At 45.4% G+C, this 26,090-nt stretch overlaps 2 protein-coding genes across 2 annotated transcripts in view; one reads left to right on the forward strand and one right to left on the reverse strand.

Annotated features, from left to right (window-relative positions):
• The window catches only part of gtf2a1 (general transcription factor IIA, 1), a 40,029-nt gene extending 19,041 nt beyond the window's left edge, over nucleotides 1-20,988 (forward strand). The window contains exon 11 of the transcript XR_013792136.1: nucleotides 20,600-20,988. The gene's annotated coding sequence lies outside the window, so the exon portion shown is untranslated. The remainder of the gene's footprint in view (nucleotides 1-20,599) is intronic.
• Nucleotides 8,896-26,090, reverse strand: part of tshr (thyroid stimulating hormone receptor) — a gene marked incomplete at both ends in the record, with an annotated part of 38,620 nt that continues 21,425 nt past the window's right edge. Inside the window, 7 exons of the mRNA XM_079525691.1 lie at nucleotides 8,896-9,450; nucleotides 11,322-11,628; nucleotides 12,167-12,414; nucleotides 12,843-13,076; nucleotides 13,224-13,341; nucleotides 14,317-14,505; nucleotides 24,884-24,961. Of these exons, the coding sequence (XP_079381817.1) occupies nucleotides 8,896-9,450; nucleotides 11,322-11,628; nucleotides 12,167-12,414; nucleotides 12,843-13,076; nucleotides 13,224-13,341; nucleotides 14,317-14,505; nucleotides 24,884-24,961 (1,729 nt within the window). The remainder of the gene's footprint in view (nucleotides 9,451-11,321; nucleotides 11,629-12,166; nucleotides 12,415-12,842; nucleotides 13,077-13,223; nucleotides 13,342-14,316; nucleotides 14,506-24,883; nucleotides 24,962-26,090) is intronic.

Here is a 26,090-nt window from a genome sequence, read left to right on the forward strand (position 1 = left end):
CAAGCTCATAGCGTGGCACCGAGTGCCGCGCTATGAGCTTGTAGATCTGCTATTTTTCAATAGCTAAAGTATAACGTAATGCTTAGTTAAAACACCAAAAGGGGTTCCCGCCCAGAATGTGTTAAAACATGGAAAAAAGAGGTTTCCGCCCGCCGACAGTGACCATACCGTTTCAGCTTCATGGTAGGCGAGCGTTCAAAGAGGATGCCTCTTTAAAACATAAAAGAAAAATAAGAAAAATATGTATTCTTGGCGTTTTAATTGTTCTGTGTTTGAACTGCTGTCAGAGTAATTGTTAGGGAAATGTTTATCAATCATGTTAATCTTTTTTTTAATCAAATGATTTGTAACCATGACTTGGAGGGCTGTGATTTGAATACAGTTAGGGAGGTTTTACTGAACAGACATTGAGTATTTGTTTTCTCCTTTGCTAAAAAGTTAAATTAAAGTAAGAAAAAAAAACATACATTATTTTTTTGGCTGTAATTTGTTGACTGTTTAGAATAGTTCAATGGACTGCTTGATAGTTGATACCCATTTTAATATACAAATTAAATTATCTTTTAAAGGGCCACTGAGATTATCTTTAAATAGAATGCTAAACAAAATGGAACATCTGACAACACTTAGCATTGTGTTCAGTGTGTAAATGCATAAATCAGTTGTGTCGAGTGTATCCAAACATCAGATTTTGACATGATCATGATGTCCTCGCAGTTGAAGTTGGCCTTTAAAGTGCTGCTTTATGTCCGATGAGACGTCATCCATTACATTTACTAAGGCCCCATTTAGACTGCAGTCACATCCAGTCAAATCTGATTTAATTCTCAAATCTGTTATTTTGGCCTGGACCATTCACAATGCATTTGCAAGTGACCAGATCAGATCTGTCACATCCAGATTGGAATCCGTTTTGTTTAAGTATGAGTCTAAACAGAAACAAGTCTCATGGAATCAGATTTATATCAGCTTGTTGCATTCAGACTCAAATCTGATTTGAAACCACCTCTGAATGTGACTCAAGTCACATTTGTAAAAATCGGATTCCATGTGACGTTTCTGCATTTAGACTTATTTAAACAAATCGTATTTCAATCTTGATGTGGCACAGATCTGATTCAGGCTAGATTTGGCTGCCAGTGTAAATGGGGCCTTAGCATCAAATGTGATTACAAAATCATCTTGAGCTTTAAACTGAATGGTAGTCAGTGGGTAAGCATAGCCTGGGCTTTCTTGCTCTCTCTCTCTCTCTCTCTCCCCCCCCTCCTCTCTCTCTCTCTGCTTTTACCATAATTCCTACCCAAACTGATACAAGCCCAGTCTGTTTTCTTAAGGTGTAATTATGAGATAAAGGTGTGGTACTGGCTGGGACTAATGCCGAATCATGGGCCGCGGTGGGATTTCACCCTTGATTGTGGTAAATGGATTTGAGGCGGGCTGTCGGTTCCACGGGCCGTCACGCGCCTCACAAAGAGCCAGTCATTGGGTTGGGAGCGCGGGGCAGAATGGAACCACACCTGTTCGAGAGCCTTCTCGACACTCCTGGGCACTCGAACAGACGCAAGTGTTTCTCAGCCGCTGCTGAAGCGTAATTTTCTACAATACTACAGAGTTCAACTGTGCCCGAAAATAACTTGGTTTATGGAAAGTCGGATATTTTTGAGCAGCAAACGCAGTCGGAAATATAAAGTATAATGGTTAAAATATAAACTGTTCCAAAGATAAATTATCGCTCCACCGAGGTTGGACTGCCTTTGTATTGTAAAATAGTTAGATTGTTGGCTATAACCGTGTGCAAGACAGCCAGGCTGCCTAAGACCTGCCAAGAGTTCCCTGCTTATCTGCACCCAGTGCACAGTACATTATATGAATGAATTGGGTGTGATTTTTTCAGTTCGTCTGTATTTCGTCTCTCGGGTGGACTACAGTGTAGTGTGATCAAGTAGTGCATTAATTTATGAAAATAACAAAAAGTTAAAATATGGAGATAAGAGGTTTCTGACGGCGACGATTTGCTTCACTGCTTCCATTGAACAGCTCAAAGTCTATTACCGGTAGCTCACATCATGTGTGGGTTCTCCTATAGAGTGTCGCAGTCCCGCCCTCTTTCATGACGACGCCAGGCCCAGGAAATGAATCCCAATGCATTTTTCCCATAGACATTTCAAAAAGTATTTATTTAAAGACCTTTTAAGCGTCGTACGAAGCCAACTCGAGTCGTGACAAATCATGACAACAAACACAATATTTTGGACCAAATAAATAATTACAAAGAAGAAAAACAACAAAAAAAGTGTTGTAACCTGCTGTTTTTTTCTACTTTCTAATTCTTTGTTTGGCCCAAAACATTGTGTTTATTGTCATGATTTGCCACGACAAGAGTTGGCTTTGTCCGCGGCGTAAACGTCTTTAAATAAATACTTTCTGAAAAGTCTATGAGGAAAATGAACGGGGATTTCTTTTCCGGGTCTCTCGAGGGGGCGGGACTGCGACGCTCTATAGCAGAAAAGTGATCAGACAAATGGTGTTAAAAGACAGGCTTCTGGGTGTGAGAGCGATGGCCCCAGGCCCAGGGTGGCTACACTACACGGTGGGGATTTACATCACTGGAAGCCTCTGTGAAAGAGGAAACCGTGAATGTTTGTCAGTGCTTGGTTTTCGATCTGCTTGAACAGACTGGATTCCCTTGAGGAACCACTAAAGAGCCTTAAGTGTTTTTGGCTGCCCACTCTCGATAGCCTCTGCGTAGGAGACTGTGGCTCACTCCAGTAGCCACAGGAGGATTCTCTGAGGCCAGGAGGGAAGGGAACTTAACCCTTCAGGAGGACTGTGACTGTCCCCATCTTGTTAACGTCCAGGAAACTAGGGTGGCAACTATATATGTGTGTTTTGGCCACAAAAATGTGAAATAGATTTACAATTACAATTACAATTTAGGCATTTAGCAGACGCTCTTAATCCAGAGTGACTTACATTAAGCAAGAACAAAAAAGCATGGGAATACATCACATAAAAAAAGCATTTGTCTGATTAACCACGTAAACCATATTTTATACTTTGTCCTACGGAGGTGTCGCACAAAAATAGCAAGCCTTTTAGTAGAAAATAGTAGATTTACAAGCTCATTATAATATGATTACCTTGGGTTGTACGCCATGTTTTCCACAAAGTCATACATTGTCATCGACGGATACAGTGGTACTAGGTTAGTAGGCCTTAAGGAGTTTGTGTTCCCGAAAGGCCCAGAGAGATGGAAGGGATAGTGTTGAGGAATTCAACCCAGTGTTACTACAGACCAAGGCTATCTATTCTATCCCACAGTATTCCTCTGCCTTGTGAAGTTCCACCCGTGCTCCTTTCCCACTGTATTTGAATTCAGAAACCCAATCTGGCGGCACAATGTTCATCGCCACGGCCCTGCCCTGCCCTGCTTATTTGAGGAGATGGGTTTATTTGAAATACCCAGAGAGGAATGAGTGGCCTGAGAACCAGGGAGAAGGAGAGGAATGTCTATTTCAATCCCATCCAAGTCTCAATCAGTTTATTTTGACCATGCCCACTATTAGTTGGAGTATGAAAATCTTTGCCTGTTTTGTGTGCCACAGTACAGTAAGGTCATGCTTGTGTTATTTCACTGCATTGTGAGCTTCTGAAGCTTAATTGCAATGATAGTGACTCTGTTTCGAGATGTGGATCATGACCCATCACCACCCACCCACCAGGCAAACCAGCCATACTTAATGAACTGGTGGGCGTGTCCACATAAAAAACGATATTTTAACAAATACTGTACACGTTTTTGAAAAAAATCTTCCTCCTTATATAATAATAATACCTGATGATCATGTTTTAGGGTGGAAAACTTCATGGCACTCCATCTTTAAAGGTGGGGCAAGTGATTTCTTTTTTTTGGTTAAAATAACCAAATTCTGTAGTACTAGTATCTGTACTCATTGCTATAGAGCGTCGCAGTCCCGCCCCCTACCATGGACCAGGAAATGATTCTCCGTTCATTTTCCTCATAGACATTTCAGAAAGTATTTATTTAAAGACGTTTACGCTGCGGACAAAGCCAACTGGAGTCGTGACAAATCATGACAACAAACACAATTTTTTGGGCCGAACAAATAATTAGAAAGAAGAAAAAAACGGCAGGTTACAACACTTTTTTTGTTGTTTTTCTTCTTTGTAATTATTTGTTTGGTCCAAAATATTGTTTGTGTTGTCATGAGTTGTCACGACTCGAGTTGGCTTTGTCCGCGGCGTAACCGTCTTTAAATAAATACTTTTGGAAATGTCTATGGGAAAAATGCATTGGGATTCATTTCCTGGTCCATGGTAGGGGGCGGGACTGCAACACTCTATAGTGTTTGTTCAGTAACAGGAGTCTCCATGTCTCTCCAGCTCTTCATTAAACAGAAAAAACATTTTCAGTTTTGGGATACCAATTTTATCTAAGAATGATGGAGAACTTAGTCAGGATACAGATGAAACAAGTGATATGGGAAGTGGTGACACAAGGGGAGACTCCTGTGACATTATAGCAATGATTATTATTCAGAATATAGAGATTTAAAGGAGCATTCAGTGATTTGGGTGATTTGGAAAAAAACCCGGTCCGCCCCGGTAACAAGATGTGCACATGCACACGCACTACAGTTGGGGAAGTACAACAGACCAACAGCACGTGCACCAAGGCCCGCCCCACTCGATCATGATTGGAGGAAGGCCCCTCTCATCCTGATTGGATGAAGGCTTTGCCGCCCAAACCGAAACTAGGGTTTTTTGACCCCAGGGGCTCACTGGGGACAGGGAGGAACTCCTTATATGGTCAGCACACTTTATAGTAGGGAGGATTATCCAAAAAATAAGAAAAAATAAGAAAAAATAAGTGATATTTGAATTTAGTGAAATCACTGAATATACCTTTAATCTTTTAACAAAACAAAACAAAAACGTGTTTTAATCCCAAAATATCGCTAGATATTTGCCAACACCGTATGCACAAAACAGGAAGCAGAAGATTCTGGCGCGCGGACACACTGCATGGAATCAATATGATCTTGGCTGTGAAAGGATGGACTCGCTCCAAAAATGGTCATAATTCTGCTCTGCCAGCGCATGCGTACAGTAGCATTGTAAAGGTCAACCTTTGAACGCATAACGCAGTTTAATGGGTGACTGGCAATTTGGCAAAGATGGACTTGTAGCTGTGGAAAACATTCAGCTGAAACTGAAATGCGTTGTCCTGGTAGTCTGTTTAGAATTTACGGCATGAGTCAAGTTCTGGAACGCACCGGGCAGATGCCACTTACTCTCCATTGGTTCATCACCAGAATAAAAATCCATTCCACTTCTGTGTTTTGTTAACCACTTGGACGCGCTTATTCTAAAAGCGCGCGGGTGACACTGATTATACGATATGTCGTTGCTGTTGGGCAGAAACCTCTTATCTCCATATTCTAACTTTCTATTATTAACCCATTTTGACCTGAGATCAGATTAAAAAAATGTCGTCTACATCCTGACAGTTTTCTGAAAAAGCTATGTTTCTATGTCAGTCGTTCTTCGATTTTTCAAAAATAGCAGACCTACAAGCTCGTAGCGCGCCACTCGGTGGCGCGCTATGAGCTTGTAGATCTGCTATTTTTCAATAGCTAAAGCATAACATAATGCTAACACCAAAGCCAAACGCCCAGAATGGGTTAATATAAATTAACGCCCTACATTCTCTTACTACAGCGTCACCAAAAGCATCAAAAGCAGCAGATCTCGCAACGCATTTTGAGATCTTGTAGATCTGCTACTTTTTGCTGCTTTTGAATTTGAATTCAACAGTTTTGTTCATATGAGGTTTCCTCCCAACAGAGACGGTTATAAAAAGCTACTACTGTATCTTCCAATCCTTCCTGAAATGATCCCCAGTTTTCCAGGAACGTTCGTTCCCCTAACTGGTCATCCAAATATTTCCTTTAAAAAAGAGAGAAAAAAAGATGTCACCCAACAAATGAAATACACCATATGTTAACCAGCTGTCACTGTGTCCTTAGTGATACTCAAACTCCGGCCTGTGGGCCCGCGGCGCAATTAATGTCCTCAAAGTCACCCATCCAACAAGCTTTAAAGTTTAAAGCTTGTTGGATGGGTGACTTTTAGTTTAAAGTTTAAACTGAGCACGTTGGACCTTCCAAGTTCTGACTTTATCGGCAGACTTAGCAGGCAGGCAGGCAGGCAGGCAGGCAGGCAGGCAGGCAGGCAGACAAATGTTAGTTAGTTTGTGTTGAATGTGCAAATTGCACAGAATTATTCAAAAGAGAGAAATGTTTGATTACAAATTGTGTAATTGACAGAATAGAAATGGAAGGCTAAGCCATAAAATAATGCACATTGCTCTTGTCTTTTCATACATTATGTGGAAATAAAGCAAATCAAATGACAACACTAATGTTGTCCTTTCATCAACTGGCATCATGCCATTTTTGTAATGAGGCCGACGGGTTCATCTATTTGATTATCCCAACTCGTAATTATAGGATCAATGTTGCAACACAGGCTGCCTCCTGCTCAGTTTGCTTTTAAACACTTTAACCCAAAAGGCATTCATATTTTGGGAACGCCATACATAGGTGAACATTTTCTAAATCTTTCACACATTTCACAATTCTTCAAGATTTTCTTCCAAATCTTTCAAAAATAGTCAATCACATATTTTCCAATAGCAGTATGAAATATAGAGCTTAAGTGGTTAAACACAAGACAAGGGAAAACTATCTTATGTGATTGTATAGGTATAGGGCTTATACAATCACATAGTTTTGCCTTGACTTATAGTCTTATACTATAAGTCACTTGCTTCCATAAGGGGTTGGAAAAATACTGTAATGCTAGTCAAAACAACGATGACATTCCAAAGCAGAGAGAAAGGTTTCTGTTGTTATCATAAGAATAGTGCAGAAATGTGCAAAATCTAAATAATGGTTGTTTGCCTTTGTAATTATTAGATTGAATTGTCTCGGCATTAGGGTATATTTCTGGAGAATGTTTTTTTTTTTTCTCTCCCTTTGGATCACTTTACAATAATTAGTAACAATTTGTAACATCACACGCACGCACGCACACACGCACGCACGCACGCACGCACGCACACACACACACACACACGCACGCACACGACAGGGCCAGCCTATAGAAAACCCAAAGTAGACAAATGTTTAATGAATCTAAGGAAATACAATATATTTTTGGTGCAGGACTAAGTCACATACGTAGAAGTACAGTTCAAAGAGTCCACTCCCTTTGTAAAAACACTCATGTCTGCTTTTCACATCACAGCTACACTGAAAGTGACATGGATATTTATGTGGAAATATTGTGTGCATTATGTTATGCTTTAGCTATTGAAAAATAGCAGATCTACAAGCTTGTAGGTCTGCTATTTTTGAAAAATCAAAGAACGACTGACACAGAAACATAGCTTTTTCAGAAAACTGTCATTTTCAAACAGACATTTTTAGAATCTGATCTCAGGGCAAAATGGGTTAACACTTATATTATTACTATTATTATTATTATTTTATACAGCTTGAAATAAACAGCTTTTAAAACAAGGTAAGATTCCCAAGGGTAATGCATTTCTATGCATAGATCCCTAAAATGCAGTTATATATTTACATTATGTACAGAGGTGTTGGAATGCAGCGGTTTTATATTTCCATGAATTGGACATTATTACACGTTTCACTGTGAAGTCCTCCAGACATGTAGGCTGTCCTTGTGTAAAAAAAAAAGAGAAAAACTACGACAACAACCCATAAATAGAATGCCTCAGAAAATGTCTTCTTATCACTCCCACACTGTGGAATGTAATGTTTTACTAATCGCAGTCTTGTCCTCAACTCTATTCTCAATGCCAGACTGAGCCTATTCAATTCAATATACAATTATTTATTTATTTTATTCTGTTATGGTTATACGTCTTTATATGCGTTTTTTATTTTATTTTTCTCTCTCAAAGTGACCCTTTTTTTTCATTGCAAAACTGTGACTATACTCAGAATAGAAAAGAATAAAAGTGTGATTAAGAAAATCTCATATTTCAGTGACACATGATATTCACTGGAACCGTAAAATCATAACAGGCGGAATTGTGAAAACAGATGAACTCGACCTGAAATTCACAGCAGCAACTTTTTTTCCCTCCCCCTGTTAAATATACTAACAGATCAACCTACAAACGTTTCCAGTTTTGATTTCATGCTCCTTTCCCACTTGGACCAGCCCTGCTGCCCCGTACAGGCCCCGTACAGGCCCCGTACAGGCACCCTGGTCCCATGGTTTGGGCCCACAGCCTCACACGGGTGTCCCCACAGGGCCAGCCTCGTACTGGCCACTAATTCAGGGGTTAATTGACACTAAGGTCTCAGAGGCAGCTTGCCCGGTCATGTTCTTACTTGCCCAAAGAAGGTCATGCCCACCACTCAATTTAACACATTCTTTTTTTACTTACTGGGGCTAGCTGTGCGGAAAAAAATGTCATACGTAATTTTCTTATGCCAAATACCTACATACTGTAGCTATGAATATGACTATGGGTTCACACTTGTTGTTTTATATTTGTAAGTGGAGAAACAGTGAAAACAGCACATTATAGGTAAGCCGCGCTCTTATTTTACATTCCACAGAACAGTCTGGCCACGTTCAGGTGTTTAGACAGATATCTCGTGTTGTGTTTATAGACGGTTGCGTCCCCTCTCCAACGAGCACTTAGACGTATAGGTGTCCCCTCTCCAACGAGCACTTGCCCGGTCGGTCGGGGCAACCTGAGCGCCGTAAACCTCCACCTGCCCCGAAAGTTTAATTTGACCCCTTAGTGTCAACGCCTGCAGTTCGTTCCACTCACTGTTGGCACGTAGTAGTATGTCCAGAGCAGTCCTGCTGGTGGTGAATGGGCACCTCCTCCTCCACCTCCTGCGTGCCTGTCCCTCCTTTCCTCACCCTGTCCCTCATGTCCCTGTGACCCTGCTGCCACGTCCCGCCACTGCTGCCCACCTTGGACGAGACGGTCTGGCCCCTGAAGAGCTGCGCCTGCCGCTGGCACAGGCCCACCTTGCTGAGCAGGATGAACACGTCCCCGCGGAAGGCCTTGGTGAAGATGGCGTAGAGGAAGGGGTTGGCACAGGAGTTGAGCGGGTAGAACAGCACCAGGAGGATCTTGGAGTTGGACACGGTGATGAGCGGCCGGTCCAGCACGGCCGACATGGCGTAGAAGGAGATGGGCGCCATGCACAGGAAGTCGGTGAAGATGAGCACGGCCATGCGCTTGGCGATGTTGGCGTCCGTGGAGCGGGAGCGGTGGTGCGGGTTGCGCACGGCGCAGTAGATCTTGACGTAGCACGCGCAGATGACCAGGAACGCCAGGATGTTGAGCACCAGCACGGACACGATGTAGACCTGGGTAGAATATGATGGACCACATCGTTCAATAACTAAAGCCCATGTTCAATAATGTCTGTACAACAGTGTTGATTTCGTCGACACTGAAAAATGTTCGTCGACTACCTTTTTTCAATGACGAAAACTAAATGGAAAACGAAACTAAGCTATGATGACTAAAACTAAGACTAAATATATTGACAATTTCGTCGTCAAAATAAAAACTAGACTAAAATGTTAGGAAGGGACTAGTGGACAAAAGATCCAGTATAAGTCATTTTACACTTGGTTTGAATGCTGAAAATAGCTGCGACGCGTTGTTAGCTTGTAGATCTGCTATTTTCAGCAAGTGTAAAATCAGACATTACGACGGCATCAAGACCCCCCAAAATACATTTTAGTCGACTAAATCAACTGTAGATTTAGTCGACTAGAACTAGACACTAAAAACATTCCAGGTGACTAAAATGTGACTAAAACTAAATTAAGTTTCATTCCAAAGACCATGACTAGACTAAAATAGAAATCTGCTGGCAAAAACAACACTGGACCACATCATTCAATAACTAAAGCCCTGCATATTCAATAATGTTGTGTCTGTACAAAGTTCTATGCGCCTTTGTGTAGGCCTGATCTAGGCCTCATCTGACATAGGCCTGATCTAATTGTGTATAATGAAACCCCTATAGAATCTACTGTTGAATCTACTATTTATGTATTTCAAATACCACCCGGGGTGAGGAGGCAGACGGCCTCTGAAGCTATACATACAGCATGACGTGTCATACTGATTATAATTTCCTTTGTTCCATTATGGAGATCACAGGACCACTGGGTTCTTCTCCCTTCCTGCCTCACTGTATGTTTTACAGATCAAACAAAGGACAAACAACTGCAAATGACTCGAGTTGATCAGACTGTCTCTATGGTGTCTACAACAATTTACAATTTAGGCATTTAGCAGACGCTCTTAATCCAGAGCGACTTACATTAGGCAAGAACAAAAAAGCATGGGGATACATCACATATATAAAATGCATTTATCATGAAACATGCGTAAGCTAAGAACGTCACTAGAACATCTATATAATGACACTAAACATATAAACTATACATATATACTATACTATGCTATACATATGTACTATGAAGTGCTATGACTATATACAATGCAATTATTGTGCTGTCTACATGACAGTCTACAAGACAGAACAAGTGTTCTGTCTTGGCCGGTCGCTATACGGTGGCCGGTCATGTTTGCTCCCGGGCCACGTACTGTACACAGGCTGTATTCTGTATTCTGTCTTTGTGCAATTAATGGAACTTGAGAATTACATCCTATTCTGCGGCCGCCTGTCTGCTTCTCAAAACGTCTGTACCATTTTAGCCTAAAATATCTCACCTTTTGTACAGGAAGGAATCAGTGTTGGAAAGTAACTAAATACATTTACTTGTACTTAAGTAGTGCACTTAAGTACAATTTTTAGGTATTTGTACTTTACTTGAGTATTTCCAATTTCCAGTACTTTTACTACCAGTTACTAGTTACTTTGATATTATTACAAAACATACATTAAACACTTCAGCCCTACAGTATATACATTTTGGCCATTTGTATACATTTGAAAACTTGTAATGGGACATTCTGCATAGAGAGTACTTTTTACGTTACAGTTGAAAATATATGGCCTGGACCGGCCGAGTGGTCCAGGCACCTAGGCTGACAGGATTGTCGCGGGTTCGAGTCCCAATCCCGACGACCTTTGCTGCGTGTCTCCCGTCCCCATCTCTCTCCCCCTTTCCTGTCAAAAACTACTGTAATCTATCAATAAAGGCAAAAAGCCCCCCAAAAATATCATTAAAAAAAAAAGAAAATATAAGGTACGTACCTGAGCCACGGTGGACTGGGTGTCCATGGGGAGGCAGATGCTGACCCTCTGGTAGCTGCTGACGCCGACCAGAGGCAGCAGAGCCAGGAGGAAGCAGAGGAGCCAGCCGCCGAGCATGACGGCGGCGGCGTGGGCCAGGCGCAGCTTGCGGTCCAGGCGCATGGCGAAGGTGATGGCGTGCCAGCGCTCCAGCGTGATCACCGTCAGTGTGTAGACCGACAGCTCGCTGGCGAACACGGTGAAGAAGCCGGCCAGGCCGCAGCCGGGACCCGTCTGCCAGTCGATGGCGTGGTTGAAGTACTCGGACCTGGTTGTGTGAAGGGTTTAATGCAACAGATAATGAATGGCTATAGGTCATACATGGGCAACTGGAGGCCCGGGGGCCACATGCGGCCCCCACCATCACTTAATGCGGCCCGCAGGTTAATATCCGAACATTGATATATTATTGATTTCAGCTAGTTACTAGTATTAAAATGTTTGTCTTTTTTATGTCCAATGTATTTGTATTTAGTTCAGAAAGTTAACATAACTATACCAAACTTTTGAATTAAAAAATAGCAAAAAATCATTCAGGATTTCAATTCAAATATAGCAAAAATAGCTGATCTACAAGCTCAAAACGCGTCGCACTGCGACACGTTTTGAGCTTGTCCCATTGGCCGTGGGGCTTAGTGTCCCATATTGGCCGCATAGGGATATAGTCTCCCATTGGCTCATGAAAATCCCGCCACTAGACCACGTGACTAGACGAAGAAAGTCCGATCATTGATCAGCTCTGCAAGCTGATAAAACAAAAATTCAACACGAACTAAAAGTGGAACATCCCCCCAAACCCTTCCGACCTGGTGTGCAGGTCAACGGAGGCGATGAGCAGCAGGTAGATGCCCATGCAGAGGTCGGCCGTGGCCAGGTGGCACATGAGGAAGCGTGACACGGACAGCTTGTAGTGGCTGGTGAGGATGACCAGCAGCACCACCACGTTGCCCAGCACGGCCAGCAGGCTGACGAACCACACCGACACGCGCAGGAAGCCGAAGCCCATGATGTCCTCGCACGGGTTGAACTCGTCTGGCGCCGGCGAGCACGTCACCTACAGTGGTGGAACAAAGTATATGCACATTTTGTACTTAACTAGGGTTGGGTCCCCGGGTGATCGGAAATCGGGGGCCGATCACGTAATTTTCAAATGATCTGAATCGGATCGGGAGCCAAAAAACGTGATTGGGACATCCCTAGTATCAATATTATATCATATCATGATATTAGCCTGGATATTGTCTGTGATTTGGGATATTATACTATTGTGATATGGCATAAACGTGACCTAAAACATGAACCTTTGTTGAAAACAAACAAAGTTGTCCTTTAAGTACAGTACTTGATTAAATGTACTTAGGACCTTTCCACCACTTTTATTACTTTTTTAGATAAGGGATAAGTCCCTTGATTTGCAGCAACTCGTTTTCAAGGGGTTCCACTGCTCACCACCTCCTCCTCGCACACCACGTAGTCACTCACCTCCTCCTCCTCCTCGCACACCACATAATCGTAGCGGTTGTCGAAGTCCTGGCTGGTGTCCTGGGGGTTCTTCAGGGTCTCCCCGAAGCCCACGTCCTCGTCTGGCTGGCCGCCAAAGTAGGCGTGATAGTGGAAGTCCCCCCGTCTCCAGTCCTGTTGTTGGTGTGGCGGGGGCTCTCTGACGTCGCTGGACTCCTGGTCCTCCAGGGCCGTTTCGGAGGGGCGGTCTCCCCCCTGGAGGGACGGCATGCGGAGGGGCCCCGGGGCCGTTTCGGAGGCACGGTCTCCCCCCTGGAGGGACGGCATGTGGGGGGGCCCCGGGGCCGTTTCGGAGGCACGGTCTCCCCCCTGGAGGGACGGCATGCGGAGGGGCCCCGGGGCCGTTTCGGAGGCACGGTCTCCCCCCTGGAGGGACGGCATGCGGAGGGGCCCCACGGAGCGCTTGTGGTGCTGGTGGTCGTAGAACGCAGTCAGGTTGCAAATGATGTACTCCCGGAATCTGGAAAAATCAAAAACGCACGCATTATTCAGATTGGACCACCAGTGGTGGAAAAAGTACTCAAGTTTTTTACTTAAAAGCAACGTAGACTATATCTATTACAAGTATAAGTCTGGAATTCTAAATTGACTTAAGTGAAAGTACAAAAGTATTGCTATCAAAACGTAGAAAAAATGAGTAAAAAAAAAACTTGTTATGCAGAATGTCCCATTTCACAAGTTTTCAAATGTATAAAAATCTTTTGAAAATAGCAGATCTACAAGCTCACAATGAGCTTGTACTGTAGATCGCTATTTTCAAATGGCGGAAATGTATATAGGGCTGAAGTGAAGCTGAAAATGTTACTCCAGTACAGTACTTGAAAGTAAATGAGGAATACGGCACGCCCCAAATGTAGGCATGCTAATGGAAAGAAAAATCCGACAGACTGGTCTGCAACACATGCCCTCCTGAGCACCCCATGGCACAATCAAATTATTTATATATCCAGCTAAAGTAAAATGATTCCTGTTTTGAGAGAGTCATTATGAGTCTGGCACGGCCCCCTTCCTACAATAACAGCGTTGAGTGACAGTAATGATGGCAGCTTGGTAAGAAGTTATAGGTAAACGCGTCAGCGAGTTGATTTAATCCACGCCAAGGTCCACACCATATAAGTGCAGCTGCCTCTATTCACCGGCGCATTATGCATTAATCATATGAAATGCACAGACTACAGGCGCATCTCACGGCCTGCTGTTTACTGTGTAGTATGCGCCATGTTGTTTACAAACTGCAAATGAACGGCTTTGTAGTCTGTCACCAGCCGCGCTTCCTCTGCCGCCTCAAGACAATTAACAGATTCTAGTGCGTTTCCTATAGCAGCACTGGTGCAGAATATAAATCATAGACTAAAATGTACCAGCTTTGTTTTTTAGGAGTGGGTTTCATGTCTTAACGTAACCCAACGTTCTTCTGGCCAGAAGTGCTGCTCACCCGCGCTTCTTCTTGAGGTTTTTGAAGGCACAGCAGTGGCTGGGGTAGGTGAGGTCAGCCATGGTGAGCTGCTTGAAGGTCTTGATGGGGGGCAGCTTCTTCAGGGCCCAGGCCTGACGTGCCATCAGCTCCCGTAGAGACTCCATGCCTGCGGTAGGCAGGGAGCTGATCGCTGTCAGGGACACATCTCTGAGAGAGGGAGAGAGAGAGACAGAGAGAGGGAGAGAGAGAGAGAGAGGGAGAGAGAAATGATTTAGAGACACAGTGAGCGCAACAGTGGAGAAGGGATATACACTGACACCACGCTAGACAGGAACGCCCAAAAACGTCACATCCGGTTTTAGCCTGGGGTAAGAATTTTCTATGGCTGCCAATGCAACTTGGTCCAATCCTTAATCACATACGGACAAACATCTATGCCGATGCTATCTAACTTGCAGAGGTAGCGTGCCTTGTCCACGGGCAACAGATCTTTCAACGTATGGCATTGCAAATACGTTTGATAATCGCTACTCTGCTCAATATTGTTTTGAAAATGCCGCAAATTGCATTGCAGTGAACGAGCGCAAATCACAACTTCCCCAGGGGGTGGGCGGAGTCACAGTTTGAGGCGCTGATTACGCGCCGTGGTGTCAGTGTATAGCCCAGTGTATATAGACTGGGACAGACAGCATGCTCTCACCCTGAATGGGACAGACAGCATGCTCTCACCCTGACTGGGACAGACAGCATGCTCTCACCCTGAATGGGACAGACAGCATGCTCTCACCCTGACTGGGACAGACAGCATGCTCTCACCCTGACTGGGACAGACACATGCATGCTCTCACCCTGACTGGGACAGACACATGCATGCTCTCACCCTGACTGGGACAGACAGCATGCTCTCACCCTGACTGGGACAGACAGCATGCTCTCACCCTGACTGGGACAGACACATGCATGCTCTCACCCTGACTGAGACAGACACATGCATGCTCTCACCCTGACTGGGACAGACAGCATGCTCTCACCCTGAATGGGACAGACAGCATGCTCTCACCCTGAATGGGACAGACAGCATGCTCTCACCCTGAATGGGACAGACAGCATGCTCTCACCCTGACTGAGACAGACACATGCATGCTCTCACCCTGACTGGGACAGACAGCATGCTCTCACCCTGAATGGGACAGACAGCATGCTCTCACCCTGACTGGGACAGACAGCATGCTCTCACCCTGACTGGGACAGACAGCATGCTCTCACCCTGACTGGGACAGACACATGCATGCTCTCACCCTGACTGGGACAGACACAAGCATGCTCTCACCCTGACTGGGACAGACACATGCATGCTCTCACCCTGACTGGGACAGACAGCATGCTCTCACCCTGACTGGGACAGACACATGCATGCTCTCACCCTGACTGGGACAGACAGCATGCTCTCAACCTGACTGGGACAGACACATGCATGCTCTCAACCTGACTGGGACAGACACAAGCATGCTCTCAACCTGACTGCATGGGACAATCACATGCTCTCAACCTGACTGGGACAGACACATGCTCTCAACCTCACTGCATGAGACAGACACATGCTCTCAACCGTACTGGGACAGACACATGCTCTCAACCTCACTGGGACAGACACATGCTCTCAACCTGACTGGGACAGACACATGCTCTCAACCTCACTGGAACAGACACATGCTCTCAACCTCACTGGGACAGACACATGCTCTCAACCTCACTGGGACAGACACATGCTCTCAACCTCACTGGGACAGACACATGCTCTCAACCTGACTGGGACAGACACATGCACTCAACCTCACTGGAACAGACACATGCTCTCAACCTGACTGGGACAGACACATGCTCTCAACCTGACTGGGACAGACACATGCTCTCAACCTCACTGGAACAGACACATGCTCTCAACCTGACTGGGACAGACACATGCTCTCAACCTGACTGGGACAGACACATGCTCTCAACCTGACTGGGACAGACACATGCTCTCAACCTGACTGGGACAGACACATGCTCTCAACCTGACTGGGACAGACACATGCTCTCAACCTGACTGGGACAGACACATGCATCTCAACCTGACTGGGACAGACACATGCTCTCAACCTGACTGGGACAGACACATGCTCTCAACCTCACTGGGACAGACACATGCTCTCAACCTCACTGGAACAGACACATGCTCTCAACCTGACTGGGACAGACACATGCTCTCAACCTCACTGGGACAGACAGCATGCTCTCACCCTGACTGGGACAGACACATGCATGCTCTCACCCTGACTGGGACAGACAGCATGCTCTCAACCTGACTGGGACAGACACATGCATGCTCTCAACCTGACTGCATGGGACAATCACATGCTCTCAACCTGACTGGGACAGACACATGCTCTCAACCTCACTGCATGAGACAGACACATGCTCTCAACCGTACTGGGACAGACACATGCTCTCAACCTCACTGGGACAGACACATGCTCTCAACCTCACTGCATGAGACAGACACATGCTCTCAACCTCACTGGGACAGACACATGCTCTCAACCTGACTGGGACAGACACATGCTCTCAACCTCACTGGGACAGACACATGTTCTCAACCTCACTGGGACAGACACATGCTCTCAACCTCACTGGGACAGATACATGCTCTCAACCTCACTGGGACAGACACATGCTCTCAACCTGACTGGGACAGACACATGCTCTCAACCTCACTGGAACAGACACATGCTCTCAACCTCACTGGGACAGACACATGCTCTCAACCTCACTGGGACAGACACATGCTCTCAACCTCACTGGGACAGACACATGCTCTCAACCTGACTGGGACAGACACATGCACTCAACCTCACTGGAACAGACACATGCTCTCAACCTGACTGGGACAGACACATGCTCTCAACCTGACTGGGACAGACACATGCTCTCAACCTCACTGGAACAGACACATGCTCTCAACCTGACTGGGACAGACACATGCTCTCAACCTGACTGGGACAGACACATGCTCTCAACCTGACTGGGACAGACACATGCTCTCAACCTGACTGGGACAGACACATGCTCTCAACCTGACTGGGACAGACACATGCTCTCAACCTGACTGGGACAGACACATGCTCTCAACCTGACTGGGACAGACACATGCTCTCAACCTCACTGGGACAGACACATGCTCTCAACCTCACTGGAACAGACACATGCTCTCAACCTGACTGGGACAGACACATGCTCTCAACCTCACTGGGACAGACACATGCTCTCAACCTCACTGGGACAGACACATGCTCTCAACCTCACTGGAACAGACACATGCTCTCAACCTGACTGGGACAGACACATGCTCTCAACCTGACTGGGACAGACACATGCTCTCAACCTGACTGGGACAGACACATGCTCTCAACCTCACTGGGACAGACACATGCTCTCAACCTCACTGGAACAGACACATGCTCTCAACCTGACTGGGACAGACACATGCTCTCAACCTCACTGGGACAGACACATGCTCTCAACCTGACTGGGACAGACAGCATGCTCTCAACCTGACTGGGACAGACACATGCTCTCAACCTCACTGGGACAGACACATGCTCTCAACCTGACTGGGACAGACACATGCTCTCAACCTGACTGGGACAGACACATGCTCTCAACCTGACTGGGACAGACACATGCTCTCAACCTGACTGGGACAGACACATGCTCTCAACCTGACTGGGACAGACACATGCTCTCAACCTCACTGGGACAGACACATGCTCTCAACCTGACTGGGACAGACACATGCTCTCAACCTGACTGGGACAGACACATGCTCTCAACCTGACTGGGACAGACACATGCTCTCAACCTCACTGGGACAGACACATGCTCTCAACCTCACTGGGACAGACACATGCTCTCAACCTCACTGGGACAGACACATGCTCTCAACCTGACTGGGACAGATACATGCTCTCAACCTGACTGGGACAGACACATGCTCTCAACCTCACTGGGACAGACACATGCTCTCAACCTCACTGGGACAGACACATGCTCTCAACCTGACTGGGACAGACACATGCTCTCAACCTGACTGGGACAGACACATGCTCTCAACCTGACTGGGACAGACACATGCTCTCAACCTCACTGGAACAGACACATGCTCTCAACCTGACTGGGACAGACACATGCTCTCAACCTGACTGGGACAGACACATGCTCTCAACCTGACTGGGACAGACACATGCTCTCAACCTGACTGGGACAGACACATGCTCTCAACCTGACTGGGACAGACACATGCTCTCAACCTCACTGGAACAGACACATGCTCTCAACCTGACTGGGACAGACACATGCTCTCAACCTGACTGGGACAGACACATGCTCTCAACCTGACTGGGACAGACACATGCTCTCAACCTCACTGGGACAGACACATGCTCTCAACCTGACTGGGACAGACACATGCTCTCAACCTCACTGGAACAGACACATGCTCTCAACCTGACTGGGACAGACACATGCTCTCAACCTGACTGGGACAGACACATGCTCTCAACCTGACTGGGACAGACACATGCTCTCAACCTCACTGGAACAGACACATGCTCTCAACCTGACTGGGACAGACACATGCTCTCAACCTGACTGGGACAGACACATGCTCTCAACCTGACTGGGACAGACACATGCTCTCAACCTGACTGGGACAGACACATGCTCTCAACCTCACTGGAACAGACACATGCTCTCAACCTGACTGGGACAGACACATGCTCTCAACCTGACTGGGACAGACACATGCTCTCAACCTGACTGGGACAGACACATGCTCTCAACCTGACTGGGACAGACACATGCTCTCAACCTGACTGGGACAGACACATGCTCTCAACCTGACTGGGACAGACACATGCTCTCAACCTCACTGGGACAGACACATGCTCTCAACCTGACTGGGACAGACACATGCTCTCAACCTGACTGGGACAGACACATGCTCTCAACCTGACTGGGACAGACACATGCTCTCAACCTGACTGGGACAGACAGCATGCTCTCAACCTGACTGGGACAGACAGCATGCTCTCAACCTCACTGGGACAGACAGCATGCTCTCAACCTGACTGGGACAGACACAAGCATGCTCTCAACCTGACTGCATGGGACAGACACATGCATGCGGCCATGGGGGCCAGCATCTCCCCACAACAACACCGCTGATTGGTTTATACACAGTGGTGTAAAGTAACTAATTACATTTATTTAAGTACTGTACTTTTACTCCACTACTTACTTATTTGACAACTTAGTTACTTTGTAGTTATTTAGTTATTTTTATATATTATTACAAAGCATACATTAACCACTTCAGCCCTATACATTTTGGCCATCACAATGCATTGTGAGCTTGTACAGTAGATCTGCTATTTTCAAAAAGATTATTATACATTTGAAAACTAGAAATGGGACATTCTGCACAATGATTATTTTTACTTTTGGTGCGTTAAGTACATTTTGATGACAATAATAGATAGCCTACATTTGTGCTTTTACTCAAGTACATTTTTAATTCTGGACTTTTACGTTTTACTTAAGTAAAACATGTGAGTACTTTTTCCACCACTGGTGGCACGCACACACACACACGCACACACACACGCACACGCACACGCACCATCTTCTAGAGGTCAGACAGAAGACGAGTGCTCTTCAATTTCCTCCAGATTGGTTATTCCGTCGTATCTCTAATGGTCATCGCGTTAGCTAAATAATGTAATTAAAATAAAGCCAAAAGCCAAATCTATGTCTTAATCGCACCGTCGTCGTTAAGTGTCGGTTGTTGTATTTATTGTTTTTGTGCTCATTTGCTCTCCCAAACAGCCTTGTCCTCTGCACTCTTCTATCTCCTCATGGGGGAACATTGTGTGAGGCTCCGTACCAAAGTCACGTGCACACACACACACACACACACACACACACACACACACACACACACACACACACACACACACACACACACATACACACACACACACACACACACACTCACACACCCACACACACACACACACACACACACACACACACACACACACACACACACACACACACACACACACACTCACACACCCACACACACACACACACACACACACACACACACACACACACACACACACACACACACACACACACAGACACAGAGAGAGACAGAGAGAGACAGCCATGACTGCCGGTCTGATTTTGTCATTCCCAGATGTTTGGCCCATGACCTCATCATCATCATGGAGGTGACCTCACCCCGAACACGTTCGTTCCCCTGTGGAAAACGTGAACCGCAACAAGGACCACATTTACCCAAGCAGCAGATACTCAACACTAGCGGCTTGAACCGCATGGAGCACGATAACTGCAGGTTCAAGACTTCTGGCAGCCAAACACCTCGTAAACACAGGGATATTCAGTGTTACAAACGCAGAGATGAGAAGACTACAGTATTAAAGAGAAAACCAGCGGTGGTGGAAGAAACGCTTTGCAGTAAAAGTAGCAACTACAAAATACACAATACTATATATATGCAATTAAGTCGATCAGCTATTTTTGAATAAGTATAAAATAGGACTCAACTAGTTATTGTGCTTTGTATTAAAGGTATCATGACATTCATTTATGTTTATTTTTGGTTTTTCTTTTAGGTTTTATGACCTCAATTACACACAAAAAAACTCAACTTTGAACATTCAGTGGATTTTCTGTGGGGTTTGGAAGCCTTTTGAGCTGCAGGCTCAAAAGGATAATCAGAGCACTTGTTTGAGCCAGAAAACCCCAGACCACAGAAAATCTACTGAATGTTAAAAGTTCAGGTTTTGTTGGGGGTGCAATTGAGCTCAGAAAACCTTAAAAAATAAAAACTTTTTTTTAATGTCACAATCCCTTTAATAAAATAAAAATCTTCAACGATCTAGTAACTGCATTTCCAAATATTTGCAGTGGAGTAAACGGTACATTATTTGCCTCTGGGATATAGTGGAGTGGTAGTTTAAACTAAGTATTAAAAAAAGGAAATACTGGATTAAAGTAAATGTACCTCAAGATTGTACTCAAAGTAAAAAGTCCAAATTAATCCCTCCCTCTTCCCTCTCTCATTCGCACACAACCGTGGTTCCATGATTTCCCGCGGCTATAACGACACATGCAGCTGTGGAGGAGCCATGTGTGTCTCTTTGATGATGTACGCTATCACGTTTCTCCACACATTCTTCTCACCCAGTCTCTGGGTGAGAAATACATGGGGAAATAAATGGTTGAATAATGAATTATGACATAGCTATGAATTAGAAAAGAGAAATCAATTGTTTTCCCCCCGCCACGTGCATTCAAATCATTATAATAGTGATAACATAGAGCAGTGGTTCCCAAACTTTTTCATGTCAAGGACCCCCAAATTGACACTAATTAGCCCGTGGACCAGCTCAGTGGTTAGAGTGTCCGCCCTGAGACTGGGAGGTCGGGGTTCGATCCCCGGTCGGGTCATACCAAAGACTCTAAAAATGGGACCCAATGCCTCCCTGCTTGACACTCAGCATCAAGGGTTGGATTGGGGGTAAGTCCCTGCGACATACTAGCGTCATGTCCAGGGGGTGTACTTGTACATCAAGCTGCCTCACGCTACAGAAACAGGAGATAGGCTCCTGCCCTATGGGCCTCATGGCTCGGCAAGGCTACTTAAGCCTGTGGACCCCCATTTGAAAAGCCATTCCGGGGAGTCAGGGACCCCCCATAAGAGAAGATTTGTATGGCTCTAGCAGTGATTCTCAACCCGTTTAATTTCAAGGACCCCCAGTTTGACATGCATTAGTCTATGGACCCCCTATTTAATAGCATTTCTATCTCTGGGACCCCCAAATTATATTGTAAAATCAATGCTAATTTAACTCTGAGAGTGTACAAATGGAACCAAATGGACCCGCTAGGGTCCATTTGGTTCCATTTGTACGCTCTCTGAGTTACAGACCCATAAGGGTCCATTTGGTTCCAAATTATCATTTAGCTGGGTCCCCCCTGGAACTCCCTCAAGGACCCCTGGGGGTCCCCGGACCCCACTTTGGGAACCACTGACATAGAGAATGTCCAGAATTTGGTCCTTAATTGTGCCCTTTAAACAGACCTTAAACCAATGTCTTTAATTAAGATTATGATGTAGCCTGGACATCTTTTTTTACTCCATTATTAAAGGTATATTCAGTGATTTCATGCGTGACGTTGGCCTGTTGCGTGTCCCCCCACTGTAGTGTGTGCATGTGCACATCTTGTTACCGGGGCAGACCAGGGGGTTTTCCAAATCACCCAAATCACTGAATGCTCCTTTATACAGGCCTTTAAACCAATAGGCTGGACACTTATCTTTTTTTTTTTTTGTCTCCACCAGGCCGAAGTCATGGGGAGAGAGTATGTTTTGCACTCCATCCGTGTGTGTGTCCGTCCTTCCTTCCTTCCTTCTGTCCGTCTGTTACCAGCTAATCTCCGGCACCATTAACCCGGTCGATGCCAAACTTTGCACACACACTCCCTGGATGAACCTCTGCCCCGCATTTTCCAGAACGGCCTGTTATAGCGCCACCATGAGGCAGCTATTCACATTTTTTACCTAAAACTGCACCAATCTGCGTGAAACGTTGCATGCACACTCCCTAGAGGCCAAGGACAAACCTTTGACCTGCATTTTCAGCATCTGCCTTTTATAGCGCCACCAGGAGGCCGACTTTTGTAAAACACATTTTTTGATATTACTCCTCCAGATTCTGTCCAAAAATCTCACAAATCGTTACACAGTATCTTATGGTCATGTGCTCAAGTCGGATCTGTCCAATATTTCATATTCCATCCTAATTGGCTATAATTGGCTTTCACAGTTTGCAAGATTGCCCCGTTTTGAACAAAAGCCTCAAATCATGAACGCAGCATGCAATTTAGTAAGAAAATTCACATTTTCTTACTAGGCTGAGGAATATGTCCCACCCTTTTCACATTGGCCTGTTATAGCGCCACCAACAGGTTGATTTTTGCAAAACACATTTTTGGAACAAAATGCCTCAAATCATCCAATTGCCATCAAAGGCAAACATGTTTATATTACTCCTAAACATTTTGCCAAACATCTCACACAGTCCTATCCTCCTGGTGGAGACCTGTGCCCAGAAGGGCACTTTTTCTAGTTTACTCTATTATTGTCTCCACCAGGCCGAAGGCATGGGGAGAGAGTATGTTTTGCACTCCGTCCGTCCGTGTGTCCGTCCGTCCGTCCGTCTGTGACCAGCTAATCTCCGGCACGGTTAACCCGGTCGATGCCAAATTTTGCACACACACTCCCTGGATGCCAACGATGAACCTCTGCCCCAAAATTTCCAGAACGGCCTGTTATAGCGCCACCAGGAGGCCGCTTTGTGCAAAACAAGTTTTTGGACAGTACACCTACATATTTTGTCCAAACATCACGCAAATTGGTACACAGTCTCTCTAGAGCCATTCAACGAAACGGGTCTTTCAGATTTCTCAGACTCCATCCTGATTGGCTAAGATTGGCTTCCAAAGTTCGCAGGAGTGCTCAGTTTCAAACAAAATGTTGCAAATCATGAACACATTGTGTGATTTCCGTGAAATTGTGCACGCACGCACATTCCCACTAGGCCGAGGAAGAAATGCCACATGAACATTTATTTTCAACTCAGCCTCATCTGTGGATAACTTTGTATGCCAACTCCCTAGAGGCCAAGGAAAAACCTTTTCCTGGAATTTTTCACATCTGCTCTTTATAGCGCCACCAGGAGGCGTAAAACACATTTTCTAATATTACTCCTTCAGATTTTATCCAAATTTCACGCAAATCGATACACATGCTCTCCATAGTCATGTGATCAAGACGGGTTTGTTTGATTTCTCATAATCCACCCTCATTGGCTACGATTGGCTTCTAAACTTTTCAGGAGTAGCCCGCTTTGTACCCGTTTTGTACAAATCGCCACAACTACTCAACGCAGCGTCCGATTGTGGTGAAACTGTGCATGTGTATTCCCACTAGGCTTTGGAAGAAATGCCACTTGACAGTTTTCAAATCAGCCTCATGGTGGCGCTACAACAGGCCAAGCCACGTCACACACACACACACACACACACACACACACACACACACACACACACACACACACACACACACACACACACACACGTTTATATTGCTCCTAAACATTTTGCCAAACATCACACTCACACTCCTATCCTCCTGGTGGAGACCTGTGCCCAGAAGGGCACTTTTTCTAGTTAATAGTTTATTTCTGTGTAATTATCTAATTTCCTGAACTACTGTACATGACTATAGCCATTCATATAGGCCTATGCAGCTGTGTCAAATCTAGACAAACAACTTGTTTTGCATAATTTAACCGCACCTGACGCCTAATCACCAAAAACACGAGTAGCTACAGGTACACAGATATAGTCAAAGCAGGCCAAAATAAATCTTTACCCCCTCGGGTATACTTACAGAAGTATGGGCCCGCTGATGGTACCGGCGAACGCCTTGTCATCCATTTTGGTCAGATATTTGTTTCTGTGAAGGTACCTGGGGGCAGGAACACACAAATTGGTAGTTGGTATAGTATTAAGGGGAGTATATAAGTCACACTTAACATTTCAATCAGGACCGAGTGGACGCGAGGCACGGCCTGATAATATTTTCACGTGCCTCCTCATCACTATGCCTTCCTGTGTTTATTTTCTCTCGTTTTCACGGGGGGGTGAAACACTACGGCGAAATTACGTTGTTGACTCAAGGTAGATAACGGTGGTGGTGGGTGGGTGGGTGGGGGGGAGGGGGGGGGGGTGCCTCTAAAACACGCCGCACCTTCACTACATATCCCCCAGAATCCCTTAAATCCAATAAGGATAATAGACCTGTGAGCGGGAGTGTTTGTCTTGGTCAGGGCGCGCCGCTGGGATCACTTCTCCCCTCAGAGCGTGCCCCAGCGCCAATGCAAACACCCGTGTGGTAAGACACACTAAAGTGACTGAGCAATGGGCTAATTAGGCCCCCATAAGGACCCGGCCGGGCTGTGTGGAGGTGTTGTAAAAGAGAAGAGGAGGGGGGGCTGGTTTAATAGCATTAATATCTCATATCCTGACCATTCAGGGCTTTGCAGGGACCCATGAGGTGTGTGTGGGGGGGGGGGTTTCTTTCATCAGATCTGCAAGCACACAACGCGTCACGATCGTGCTTGTAGATCTACTATTTTCGGAGGGATTTGGACCAGTGGTGAAAAGACTTGTAAATGTAACAGAAAGTATGTTTTCTCTTTGTGTTTAACTTTAGAGATTAAATCAACTCCCTCCGAGTATGACTGAGTTCTAGGCTCCATCTTTAGTGGATGGAGATTAAGGGAGGGGGGGGGGGTGTAGTTGTAGGACTTCCTGATAACCACTTCTGGAAACTTGTTTTTCCCGTGAGAGCTCCACCATGGAGGAAGACCCCTGGGTTAAGCATACTATAAGTACATTTTGAGATGGCCGGCGGTGACCCAGCCGTGCTCCCACTGGGAGCGTGGTTGTATAGCGTGGTTTTTGCGGAAAGGGATACGCATGCCAGATGTCAGAAACGGTTTAATCCATTCTGACCTGAGATCAGATTCTAAAAATGCCTTCTAAATCCTGACAGTTTTCTGAAAAAGCTGTGTTTCTATGTCAGTGGTTCTTCG

This window comes from Electrona antarctica (assembly GCF_951216825.1).
Source record: "Electrona antarctica genome assembly, chromosome: 17".
NCBI classification, from domain to species: Eukaryota; Metazoa; Chordata; class Actinopteri; order Myctophiformes; family Myctophidae; genus Electrona; species Electrona antarctica.